This window comes from Scardinius erythrophthalmus (genome assembly GCF_964197995.2).
Source record: "Scardinius erythrophthalmus genome assembly, chromosome: 1".
Taxonomy (NCBI): Eukaryota; Metazoa; Chordata; class Actinopteri; order Cypriniformes; family Leuciscidae; genus Scardinius; species Scardinius erythrophthalmus.
Window position 1 is genome coordinate 59,595,977 of NC_138221.1, and position 13,734 is coordinate 59,609,710.

At 37.1% G+C, this 13,734-nt stretch overlaps 1 protein-coding gene across 1 annotated transcript in view; it reads right to left on the reverse strand.

Annotated features, from left to right (window-relative positions):
• Positions 1-1,239: 1,239 nt before the first annotated feature.
• Positions 1,240-13,734, reverse strand: part of fam20ca (FAM20C golgi associated secretory pathway kinase a) — a 73,619-nt gene continuing 61,124 nt past the window's right edge. Inside the window, exons 5-10 of the mRNA XM_081361195.1 lie at positions 12,681-12,796; positions 9,788-9,968; positions 9,417-9,526; positions 6,435-6,516; positions 5,028-5,087; positions 1,240-3,020 (exon numbers count right to left, since the gene is read on the reverse strand). Coding sequence (XP_081217321.1) covers positions 2,756-3,020; positions 5,028-5,087; positions 6,435-6,516; positions 9,417-9,526; positions 9,788-9,968; positions 12,681-12,796 — 814 coding nt within the window. The 3' untranslated portion in view covers positions 1,240-2,755. The remainder of the gene's footprint in view (positions 3,021-5,027; positions 5,088-6,434; positions 6,517-9,416; positions 9,527-9,787; positions 9,969-12,680; positions 12,797-13,734) is intronic.

Below are 13,734 nucleotides of genomic sequence, written 5' to 3' on the forward strand. Positions count from 1 at the left end.
TTGTTTCAGCTTCTTCTTCACCTGTGTTTTGATCAGGAGATTCAGTACTTTTTCAGAAGATGTGTAATAGCGCCCCCTACCGTATAACAGTGAAAACACAGAAAGCTGGAAAATTCAGCCAATGCCATTCACAGGATGCGTTCCCTCAAGAGAGAGTACAAATGAATGAAGCAGACGGCTCTATCTTGAGACCGTCTCTTTTTAAAATACACGGGACATTAAAAATTGTAATGCAGAGTGCTAAACTCCCGTCAAGCCAGTCGTTTTTCATAGAGTTGATCAGCAAGTCTTCGTTAATAACCGGTATACAATCAGATCAAGGCCTGTGGTTTTCTTAAGGAAAAAAAAAAAAAGAAAAGAAAATAATTGAGAACTTCTTAGGATATTTTTAAGAATTATACTTAGAAACAATCTTACAAACTTCTTAGAATTCTTTCCCCGCCATTGATGAGTTTTTCCAGCAATCCATGTTTTCACTGTTATAAGGTAGGGTGTCCCGTTATGAATCTTCTCGAATAGTACAGCATCTCCGGATCCAAAAACAAGTGAAGAAGAAGATCTACATAAACTATGTAAAAATTCACTTTTCTTCAAACTTTTTGTTTGAAATGTGCTGGCTGGCTACTTTTTTAGTAAATGCTGACGGGGAAGGGGTTAAGAAATTCCTTCTTTCTTAAAAACATTTTTGTGAATCCGGCCCCAGAACATTTATGAATTCCCTTTAACCTGCAAAGTCGGATATTCCAATGTCTTGGAAAAGTGCAATAGAACGGCTCTTCCAACTTCTAACTTCGTGCACATAGATATGGGTGTATGATCACACAAATATGGTGGCACATAGGGAGATGCACACAGTTAATGCTAAACATTCAATTATAAGTTACTAAAATGCATTAAGGAGTCAAAGTTCCCAGGTTCTCAGGAAACACTATGTAAAACACAATGATCTCTGACAACAATCACAGGACAGAAAATGCTTGCACTGCGTACCATCATGTAACCTCCCCAATTTTATTTCTAGGACACATCTTTATAGACAATGCAACACCTGCAAAACTAACAGGAGAATCAGAGATATCAAATATGAATAACCTATATTTGACTGTGAATGGAGCGCATAATACACGGTTATGTGGAGCAGGATTTAGGACCAGTGCTAGTTCGCTAAAAGAAACAGACTCAAAAGAAACACAAACCAACCAAAATGTCTTGTCACTTGTCGTGTTCTCAACTGGTTAGGACAAAAACTGATACTATGGACTTTTTACACCAGGTATTAAGATTTGTTTACATCGATCCGATCATAAGTGGCCAAAGGGTCTAAAACGTTTTGAGCTTGTCCACTTTCGACCATTTCCAGGGGTAGTCCAAAACGCATTGGACCAGATTGCTTTCGTAGTGTAAACGCTCATGTAGTCGAACAGCCACAAAAGACCGTCTAATCTCGTGAAGAGCACGAGCCAGATGGGATTTAAACTTTGCCGTCTGAAATCATAAGCTTTATTTGAAGGTGAAAAAATGTAACAAGCACAATGTTGTCTCACCAATCCCGATTCTAACACAATCCCACGGCGTTGGGATGAAAGCTGCTCTCTGTATCACTTTCCCTAGTCTCCTTTCACGTTCATGTGCAAATTGCACAATATTAGAACGAAAGATCAGGAAAAGCCTTGCCCATAGGTCCTCCCCTCAAAGGAGACTGATTAAAACACCAGGTGTAAACAGGAATGTGTCTCCCTCGTCTACATGTGATCCGATTGACCAAAGCGCATCTTAACACCAGGTGTAAACAGGGTTGTAGTTGGGACACAGTGTCAGTTCCCCTACATGTTCGATTGGTTTGTTTCATTCCCTCAAGCCTGTGCCCTACTCTATAATCAACCGCTGAAATCGCTCTGCCAGATGAGACACAAGATAGGTGCAGCGTGAAGTACGACTAACAACATTATGAACTTCCGCTAGCATAGCATCAGCTCGTCCTTAAGGTTCTGATTAAGAGAGAGCATGGGGCCTGAGATGGGAAACACTGACTGCGGGAATAGGACACCTGAACAACCAATCAGCGTCATTCTCTCTTTCTCCATGGAGATGTTTAAACACGTGCTTCACCACTGAATAACCTTAAATGAGGCATGCACTTCACCTCTGAATTTCCCTAAATAATGTGCCGAATGACTGAAGGCTTGATGGCACGATGTGAGATTTAAACGATGGCTTAGTTCAGATGGCAGGAAATGATGTGGAATTGTGAACGCACAGAGGAGGATGTGTCTAAGTGTCCTTGCACAGTAGCACTGCACTGCAGCACTGTCATTAAAGCTCGTTTACGTGCCCTTATGTCAAAGACCTAAATGAGCAAAGTAAATAACAGTTGTGTACATGAATATATAGATCTCTGTTCCAACTTTGGTCCCTTCTGTAAAGTCTTCTGTACACTCTGCAACTCAAAATGTATTCAATTATAGAAGCATGACTTGTCAAACAAATCAGGATGCAGCAGAAAAAAAGATGTACTTCAGCTCCGAGCAACAGCCTTGGCCATCCAGAAACCAAATATCTCTTTCATCCCAGCGTTCCTCTGATAGCTGTGTCTCTGTACATCCGTATCACGCATCTACACACAGAATAGGTTGGCTCCTCAGAGGCATTGGTGGCTAGTCGTGGAATTCACTGAATTCAGAGTGTGACTCGAGCACAAGCCTCGGTGGGGCTCATGGTGGGGAACTGACTGACAGGGGTCGAGGTTCAGGCCTCACTACCTCCCTCCGTGCGCCTGGTGGTGGTGCGAGGAGGGCTGTCCATTCAGGTCGTTCTCCACCACTGACGAGAAGCCTTCTTTCTCCACGCAGTCGGCCAGCACCTTGAGCACCAGGCGCAGGCGACGGTCCATGGCCTCCAGGTGGGGCTGGATGAGGATGGGCGCCAGCTGGTCCTGCAGTAGCGATTCCTCCATTAGTGAACTCAGCTGGAACTCCTCTTTAGCCAACAGCTGTAGCCGGAGGTACGTCGACCTCTTCACTCTGTGTGTGTGTGTGTGTTTGTGAGAGAGAGAAAGATAGGTACAACTATGGTGAACTTACAGCATTCTAATTTGTTTAGCACAGTATGTAGAGCTTTAAACTATGGAAGCTTGTTTCCGCCACAGAATAAAACATTTTAAAAGATAATTGCGACTTTTTATCTCTCAATTGCGAGTTTACGTCTCGCAATTCTGACTTTATTTCTCAGATATAAAGTCAGAATTGCGTGAAATAAAGTCGCAATTGCGTGTTATAAAGTCAGAATTGCGAGATATAAAGTCAAAATTGCGAGATATAAAGTCAGAATTGCAAGATATAAAGTCAGAATTACGTGAAATAAAGTCGCAATTGTGTTATAAAGTCAGAATTGCGTGAAATAAAGTCGCAATTACGTCTTATAAAGTCAGAATTCTGACTTTTTTCTCGCAATTGCGACTTTATATCACTCATTTCTGACTTTATAACACATAATTGCAAGTTTATATCTCGCAATTCTGACATCTTTTCTCAGAATTGTGAGACATAAACTCACAATTGTGAGATATAAAGTCCAATTCTAAGAAAAAAAGAGTTTTTTTTTACCTCAGAATAGTTTATATCTCACAATTCTTACTTTATAACACACAATTGCGACTTTATATCATGCAACTCTGACTTTCTATCTCCCAACTGCGAAAATAACATAGTCAGAATTGTGAGATATAAACATGCAATTCTGAGAAAAAAAGTCAGAATTTCAAGTATATTTCTTGCAATTGCGAGTTTATATCTCATAATTCTGACTTTATAACCTGCAATTGCGACTTTATATCACGCAATTTTGACTTAATAACACACAATTGCGACTTTATATCACGCAATTCTGACTTTATAACCTGCAATTGTGACTTTATATCACGTAATTCTGAGATAAAAAGTCTGAATTGTGAGATGTAAACTCGCAATTGTGAGAAAAAAAGTCAGAATTGTGAGATTAAAAAGTCGCAATTACCTATTTTTCACTCTGTGGCGGAAACAAGCTTCCATATTAAACAGACGGAATTGCAGAATCCAGTCAGAAAAAAAGTTTACAGTCTAATGTGGAATGTCATGGAATTTGGAAAAATTTGGATTTAATATATCAAAAGTAGGGCTGTACAAAAAGTAACTCACAGCTGGCAATATGGGCTTTCAATAAAACTTTGTGGCAGAAAGGCAAAAAATGTAAATAAAAAATTAAATCTGTACTACCTGAAAACATATATTGCCAAATAGGTAGGAAAACACCCATAATGCACTGGGCATGTTATAGTCAAAAGCCAATCTGCAGTTTTCCTGAAAGCCCAGACCTGGATTACATTTCATTAAAACTATCATCAGATACACACTATTACTACTACTACTACTACGACTACTACTACACTAAAAATAATAAAACTTTATTTTTACGGAATATCACACAATTTTTCTTTCAATTTTAACAGTAAACCTTTGTTATGTAGAAAAAAGTTTCATAACACTAAAAACGAAATAAGGAAAAAAAAACAACAGTCTCAAGATTCTTTTTTTTTAAGTTCAAAGATGCATTTTTTAAAAGGTCAAAGACATCCATCTAGCACATGTTTACATAAAAAATCAATGAAAAAGTAGTGCAGTGTGATGAAAAAACTTGTTCTGTGTGAACGGCCCCTTGGAATATTAAATCTAGCCACATGCTCACAGTGACAAATTGTTAGCAACAAAGTGGTATATAGCAGCTTACGGTACATAGTAGAAGTATGCAAATTGGTATGCCAGTGTTTTTTTTTGCAACCATTTATACAGATTGTTCAAGCAAGAAAACATCAGCCACAGGAAATAAATGTATATGTGCAATAAAGGATATAGCCGCAGTTACAGAGCACAGCAGACAGCAGGATGTGTTTGTGTCAGTGCTATAGTGAATTACTGCACTGCAGTCACTCTCTCGGTTGGGAAGCTATTGCCTCAATTCAAGAGATGTCTCAAAGAGGAGAAAAACAATCTTACCTGCAGCACTGAGTCAACGGGACCAGGATGGACATTTCATCATGTGAATGCTTTCCAAATCTGAGGGGTTAGAAAGAAACAGAAGTCGAATGTCTGATATTTTATATTTTTAAATGGTGAAGTGCCCTTGATTCTTTTGAATCACCACAATCACCACTCGTCACCATGATGGTACTGTAACCCCTCCCAAAAATCCAAAATAACAGAAACTCTTCTAAATTAGCATAGCTAAACATTAACCACTACTAAATCTCACACTTAACATTAATCTTGCACACAAAAAACACACATTATAGAACACTTAATTTTAGCATTTACTCCGTTTTGAGTGTCATGGCAAAGCATGCTGGGAAGTAGAAATCCCAGCCCAGTTTCAGTTCAATTTAAGTTAAGTTTGTGAACTGAAAAGAAAAATAAAGTTCTAAATACTTTTTAAAACTAATTTGTTTAAGTTTACTGCACTCAAAGCAATTAATTATTTTGAGCATTAGGGTTTACAGTGTAAGTATGCTAAAGTGTACTTCTTTTTCATAACGGTAAAGATGCTAAAAACCCCAATAGCCAATTTCCAAAATACCAGTAAGTCCAGTATGATGTTCAAAGGATTCAGGGAAATCACATGCATGATATGCAGGGTCTAAAACTTGTTTAAATATTCAGAAGTCATAAAAGTTAGAATATGAAGAACACAGCAAATTATACTTTCAGCTCTTTAAAGTAAACGCAGCCTATAACATGAAAAATCACCTATGTCAATATTTTGCTTTTACTTTCATATTGGTGTGTCAAATTGTATGCACTGCTTTCATGGTTCAGTGGAGCTGGAATGTGTTTTCAGAGGCCATACCTTACATTTACGGTTATGTTCTCAAAACTGCCAAGTACAAGTAATGACAGAACAGTAACTTCAACAAAAATACTGACAAATAAAGAGTAGTCCTTCATATAACCTCATGACAGGACATTTGCATCATATCTGTAGCGGTAAAACCCCATCGAAGATTCAGTTCGGTGTTTGTATTTCACACAAAATGGAAGAAAATAAATGCACATTTAAGCCAGGCCTTAGATTAATCTGGCATTGAGGGGGCTACGGCTCCACACAGTGGCCTGCTTCAGCAACAAATGTGGAGAATGAAAAAGCAAAATGTCAGTTTAATCAAAATCCTTTATCTGTGCGAGCACCTGTGTGACTTCATACCCACCGTGAGCCCTTCGACTGCACACATATTACACCCTGAGACATGACGCCATATAAATCTGACCTTCCACTCCACATATTCACACCTCTTAAGATAGAAACACACTGTTTCCATGGTTTCAGTGTAAAAAGGAAGAGCCTGTGAGTCATGAGGAGCGAGGTGTGAAGGACGGACAGGACGTTACACATTAATAAAGGCGGCTTACCCTCTGCCGTTGTCCAAATGAATAATGAAAGTCTCATTTCCAAACTTCTCAAAAGTCTCGTAATGGTGACGATCCATGTTGCCTGTTCAATTAAAACAAATGGAGAGAGTGAAATAGGGGAGGATTGACGTGGGATGTAGAACCTAAAATGATTTAATGTTCATTACTGATAAAAGGAAGTCCATCGCACCTTTAAGTTAGCCCTACTGTGTCATATTATCAACATGATCACATTCACAACTGCTGAAAAACCTGTTGCACAATCTACTACATGCCGCCTGTCGTCTGACTGATAGTTCATGATGATATAAAACACAGGTCTTTTTGCTGTGAAATCTTAACATAAGAATAACTTTATTGTTAGTAACATGTCATGGACTAAAACAACTTACGACATGTTGTAGAAACATCTATTTAAAATGTGAGTATCAAATACGATCCATCAGAAACGTTTATCAATCTACTGTAACTCTCAATCATCACTGTATTGAATGCATTATATGTTTTGCCTCCACAATAAAAACTACTGAGCTATGATCATAAAACTAAGCATTTAAATATCATCCTAATAAGACATATTGTTGGGATTTATAGAGAGACAACTGATAGTTACAGTATATACATTTTATATCTGCTATACTAGATCTCAATGATTTACATTACAAGCTATCATTTCATCTTACTTTTCAGTCATGCAAATTTCAGCATCTGGACCAAATTGCATATTTTTGCTCAGTTTGGGCCTCCGAATAAAAGTGAGGTGTTTTTCCTCCTCCTCATTCTCACTATATCATACTATATGAGCCATAAAAGCCTGATATGTCAAATATGATACTCAAAAAAAAAAAAAAAAAATGAATACAACCCAAAATGGGTTATATAAGGGGTTAAATTATGATTCATAAAGTCCAGATTTACAGTTGATCATTTTAGTTGTCTTAATGACTAATAAGTAAACACTTGAATCAGTTTCTATGGGTGCGTCTCAATCAGCTCTCTAGCTCCCTAGATTCCTGAATTAGTATTTCGTGTCTAATACGGGCACTGGTAAGGACCCTGGTTGACTACACACTCCCAGACAGCAACATAGTGTTGGCCCAGATCTGGGTCACATCTGGTACATGTGGATTCAACACGTACCAGATGTGGGCCGGATCTGGGCCGACACTGTGTCGCTGGGACTGGGACAGTGATTACTCAATTTCCGGCGACATGACTACATACAAAGTTGTAAAACCTATATCTTTTTGATATTATTTAAGCTGTTTAATAAACACATTGTTCGGTTACATATTTTAGCCGAATATTAATAAATATTAATTAGATGTGTTCACAACCTGTCTAGCGATGTGTGTTTATTCTGACATATAACAATAATAATAATAAAAAAAGGTTTGTCTTAAATCTTCTATCGCGCGTCATATTTATTGAGTTGGCTCATGTGTTTTATGTTTTGCGCTTCAGAAATGCGACATAATTTCCGTTAAGGGAGCATTGCATTGTGGTTTTCGCAGTGCATTGTGGGATTTTTCAGGGAGCGAACGTTCCAGTGCACTGGAAAGATTTTGCGATTGTGACCGCCCTTAAAATGGCCGACACCCTGATCGGTGCCCTGACTACTGAACTAGTGAGCTGATTGATACACACCCAGTGTGTATCCACACACAACCAGGGCTGAAGGAGTTTGTTCACACAATGCTTTACAGAAAAGCAGCGTGGACTTATGATGAATGAGGGAAATCCCACCAGAACAGCCTCGCTGAAGACGTGATCAAAATACTCTCAACCTCAGACGACACACCCAGAGACCACCCACAGTCTGATCACTACTGGAGCCTTTACATCCCACAATTCTGACTTCATATCTTGCATTTGTGACTTTATTTCTCGAAACCTAAGACTTTATACTCCTAACTTTGTACTTAAGTGTATAATTGCACTGTAACAAGGACACAATAAAAAAGTCACAGGAAAAGATATAAAGTTACAATTGGGAGATACAGAGTAATATTAATGAACTTGAAAATGTACTTGCTTAATCTCAGAGTTATGTTTAGGGTAAGTTGCATTGTTATTTTTCTAAATTTACAACAGCAAGTACATGTAACAAAGATGTAACTTTGTACTGTTTATTTACTCTGTTATTTTTGAGACATTCTATTTTATATAGTTGGGACTTTACATCTTACAATTTGACTTTATATACATTTATATACTTTTTTATCTTGTAAGGTGACCATATCTCACAGTGTGACTTTTTTTCAATTTCACAGTGACTGTATATCACCCAAATGTGATTTGTTTTTTTATTTCGCAGTGTGACTTTATCGCAAAATGTGACTTTATATAAAAATGTATCTCGCAGTGTACATTTTTTTATTTTGCAATGTGACTTCACATCTCATAATGCAACATAATATCTGCCAAATGCATTTTTTTTATCTTGAGACATGACTTTATAAAGCTAGCAATGTGACTGCACTTCCCAAATGTATTTTTGTAATCTCAAAAAGGGACTTTTTTATCATAAAGTTTGACTTTGTCAATTGTGACTTCACAAAAAAAAAAAAAATGCTGCCTTAAAATTTTACGTACAATCAACTTGGGTGTTTCAGTCATTTCAACTTAAATTACATTAAACTGACTTACAAAAAAAATGTTGAATCTTGTATAACTTATAAAAAAGACTTGAGTTAAAGCAATGTAAAAACATATGTTGTCATAACTTATTGATCATATAATTTTCCTACAGTGTAAATGCACAATTCCCTGTTTATTTAGTTATTTATTTATTTTTTACACTAAAAAATAACTCACTTCTAGGAGACAAAATGTACAGGTTATTATCGGGGGCATGTTGTCACAAAAGGTGTTCAATGAACTGTATATTTTTCCTGCACGGAAGTCAATTCAATTTTATCCAAGGCTTCACGAGTCTATACAAATATTCAATTCAAAACTGCAACAATTTAAAACACTTACCCATTAGAAAGTCAAAGATAGTCATGTCCATGATGTCCAGAAGTCGCGTGCCTTGGTCATACGGAGGAGTCTGTTTGACTTCATCACAATAATCCGGATCCACTTCCCACCTTATAACAGAGAAAACCACTAAGAAACTCACTTCACCTTTGAATTTGATCTGCATTTTGCCCCTTCTCGTAAATAACCCCACTAGAGGACAACTTCCATCTCAAACAGGATGGCCCATTGTTTTACAGCACAGATAGGATTTCTCTGAGAGTAAGTGAGAACCGCAGTAGTCTTTTTTGCTGATAAAGCCAGACTGTAGTTTAATGAAGATATGGGGTGGTGCGTGGAGACCTGAGATAAAGCAGAGAAAAAGAGCTTACTCAGCTTTCTTGCGTTTGTGGTAGGACCGGCGCCAGGGGTTCCTCCAGGTCTTGCGCTTAGCTAGTGCCAAGTCAGGAAGAAATGCAGCCAGGGAGCCCTCGATCTGGTCGGGCTTCCCACACAAGGCATGTTCTGTAGAGCAGTAGTACGAGCACTCGCCGTAGAAGCAGATGTTGTTGGCTGCAGAGGTGAGGAAGTGAAAGGGTCTTAGGAAAGAGTACAACTGTTCTTGGGGTCTCAAAATGGACCACTAGTGAGGGAAAGTCCCTCTGGTGTAACATGAGGTTAAGTGTCTTCAGGCACACAATGGTAATAGCTTATCGACCGTTCATTATGGGGTTTGAACTTACAAGTTTTCAGACTCCCCAGATATTTAACTCAAGTTTTATAAAATGTAAAGCAGCTGTTTCTCACTGATGCATTGATCTGTAATGCATACATAATCTTATCTTTTAGATTGCATCTAGGTTCGAAAAATAAATAAGGAAAATAATCTAGTAGGCCTAATTCATATTTCAAATCATGAATTATACATCTAATATTAACCATTCATTGATTTTGTAGGAAAATAACTCTTGATACATACTGTATTACTGTGATAAATGATTACTTCCCTCCTATTAGTAATGTGGCAAAGTGTTAAACACAGACTCAAAACAGTACATGTTACACATGTAGTTACTGTAGTAATAACTATATATTATGCATATCCTAACCCTTAAAGTAAGTACATTATTATTACTCAGTACTCAAATCTATAATTACACTGTAACAAGGACACCTTGAAATATAGTGAAACCATACCCTTGTGAAAAAGAAGTGCACTTAAAGGTAACACTTTATTTTACAGTGTCCTTGTTACACGGTACATGTACTTACTATAGTAACAACAGTAAATCATGCATAACCCTAAACCTAACCTAAGTGGGTTACACTTTATTTTAAGGTGACATTGTTACAGTGTAATTATATATTTAAGTACTGAGTAATATTAAGCAAGTACATGTACGTACTATAGGGTTAGGGTAGGATTAAGATTTGGTTGAGGGTTAGTTGCATGTAATTATGCATAACTTACTGTTATTACTATGGTAAGTACATGTAACATATGTAACAAGGACAGTGTAAAATAAAGTGTTACCCGTGTTACATGTAACGTGTAACAACTGTAACCAAAATGCACTTTGTATCAAATTTATAGTTTAAAATTTTATATTTAAATTTGTATGCTTTAATACTCTTTTGTCGTGCTTTAAATAACAAAATTTTATGTCTTGACTAAGATACTAAAGAGCATGTTACTTGATTTTAACTTTAAATGAAGTGTATTATTTGAGTCATTTAAAGCTGATACATTTTAAATGTACTAAATTGCAACTTCATAATTACAAATGTGTAATTACAAATATATTTAAATACATAACATACAAGTTTTAAGGGAAATTACACTGAAGTATATTTTAGTTTACCATAAATTCTTACATTCAGCCACACACTACAACCATATTTCAACGACAAAAGCCGTTATTATGACATTACATATACGGATGTACATAAGTCCAATTTAAATGTCAAAAAAGTTAAGCTAATTACATGTAATATGAATTTAAACTGTAATGCATTTTCATTTAATTGCAATTAACATGCAATTAAGTGTCCCAAATCATTTCATTCAGTTTGTACTGTGTTCCTTCAAAGTATATAATTTCTGTAATAAGTACTCTTTTTAAAAGTGTGCTTCTTTTTCACAAGGATATTATAAATTCTGTTTTGAGGAGCAACATTTTGTTATAAAATAACCAACACACAACAGTTGAACTGCTTAGATTGACTTTTTCTTCATGTTGACTTGTTTGAGACACATCCTGCTCTGTATTTTTGCTTCACTCCATGTTTCTTAATCAGTCTTATATATAAATAACGGAAAGCAGCCACCCCAGTAATAGCCAAATAAATGTATATACCATGGTAGAAAAAAAAAAAAAGGTTGACACATACAGTTATATAGCATCATACCACCCGTCCCTTCCCCCATCATCATGATGGTAAACACATTTGAAAGCAACTATGACAATCTTTTGTGCAGAAACCTTGTTTATAGTGTTAATACAGTTTGTAGAGCATGTTTTTGAAATAGGTGACTTCTCCAGATGTGCCTTTATGTGATGAAGGATGTCAGTGATCTAAAACGCTCGGATTCACCAAGGGTTCATTAAGCGCTGCTGTTTAGCCAATGATGAATCATTGTGTATAACGCCTTTTTTCAAATGTTTCCTGACACGGCTCCCCGGGGGAAGAGGAGCCCTTTCACTCCTTCCCACAAAAACACATTTGTCATGAAAAGTGGAGGCAGAATGCTAATGATAGCCCTGCAGAGAAAGAATATGGCCAATCTGTGTGCCTCATCCGAACACTTACATCATCTAAATGTCGGTAATTTAGTTGCCAAACTTGCTGCACGTGTGTTATTGCATGCTTGTTACTCCCCCAATTAAAGGCTGTAATTAGCCTAGCATCTTGGCTGGGGGTTGCTAATATTGGCTGTAGTTGTCTGTGATGGTTCTCTGAGGATTTTTTTAAGCTGCTGAAATAAGGAATATGCAGTTATAAATATGTAAATCAATATGCTATCGTTGACGCTATGTAGGCTGTGCAACAAATGTAGCTGAATGCTAACACTTCTACACAACATAGGCATCATAAAAACGTCTTACTCCATGCTCAGTAGTGTGAATTGTTTTGACAGGGGATTGCATTACGTTTAGCATGTAGTGATGCAGTTTCTGTCGCTGTGCTGAACTCTATATGCGTGAGAAGCCAACAATCAGGAGGGGGGGGGGGAAGTATGGCGTGATGGGATAGAAGAAAAGGCCACGCGGAAGCCACTCATACCTGGGGAAACGAAGAATGTCCGCCAGAGCTTTTTGTCACGGGTCACGTCTCGGATCTCCCGTGTCATGTTCACCAACCTGCCGGCCACCGGGGGAACTCTCCGGAAATCCAGGATTCTGTGCAACACGCAAACAACCGTGTCAATTATTCATTTGCAATGCATTATCAGATGTAACACCTGTGGTGTTTCTTCATCCAGACATTGCACAGATCACATCACAAGCTGCTTTATGAGAACAGTGACACCAGACATTCAATCTTCTGCCGCAATCAATAATGAGGAAGCAAACAATAAACAGTGCAGAAAATCCATAGAATAAAGCAATTTCTAAAGTGGCTGGATAACGATTTTTTTTCTTCTTCAAGGAGCAACTGCTAAGCAACTGAGCCCACTCTTTACTCACTGGCTTTATGACACCTCTGTGATTGTTCTTTATTAGCTCTTTAAAGACTTTTGTTGGCGTTTTAGCATCAGGCCACAGACCGCAGGATATAAATGCCTTCTACTTTCTCACTCATTTCATCTTTCTTGTGTACTTTTCTTGGGCAAAAGTCAGAATTGGCTCCTTTTCAATTATTCCAGAATGTGAATTTTGAATTAAATCAGCCACACCCCCCACAAGAAGTTGAAGTGGAATTATGGGAAGAGGAATTCAGTTTAAAGAAATTCAATAGGAGGAATTTCATTAACATAACACAAGATTTGTAGTAAAACACAGCCTTAGATTATTAATTATTATAATTATATGTTTTTTGTATCCCTTAATATTTTTTTCTTCAACTGATAGACTGATTTTGAAAAAAGAAATGAAAAACAAAACGACAAAAAACTTATTCCAGGTCATTTTTTTTACTTTAAATACAAATTTAAACAAATATATGATATTTATTATTCTCACTATGGTCAAATATATATATATACACACAGTCAAAATTATTCAACCCCTTTGACCTGCAAGACATTTTGCTGCTAAGAACAACATTTTATGTAAAAAATTCAACAAAGGCAAAACTATTATAGAAAATGTATTAATACACATTTGAGTGATTCTGA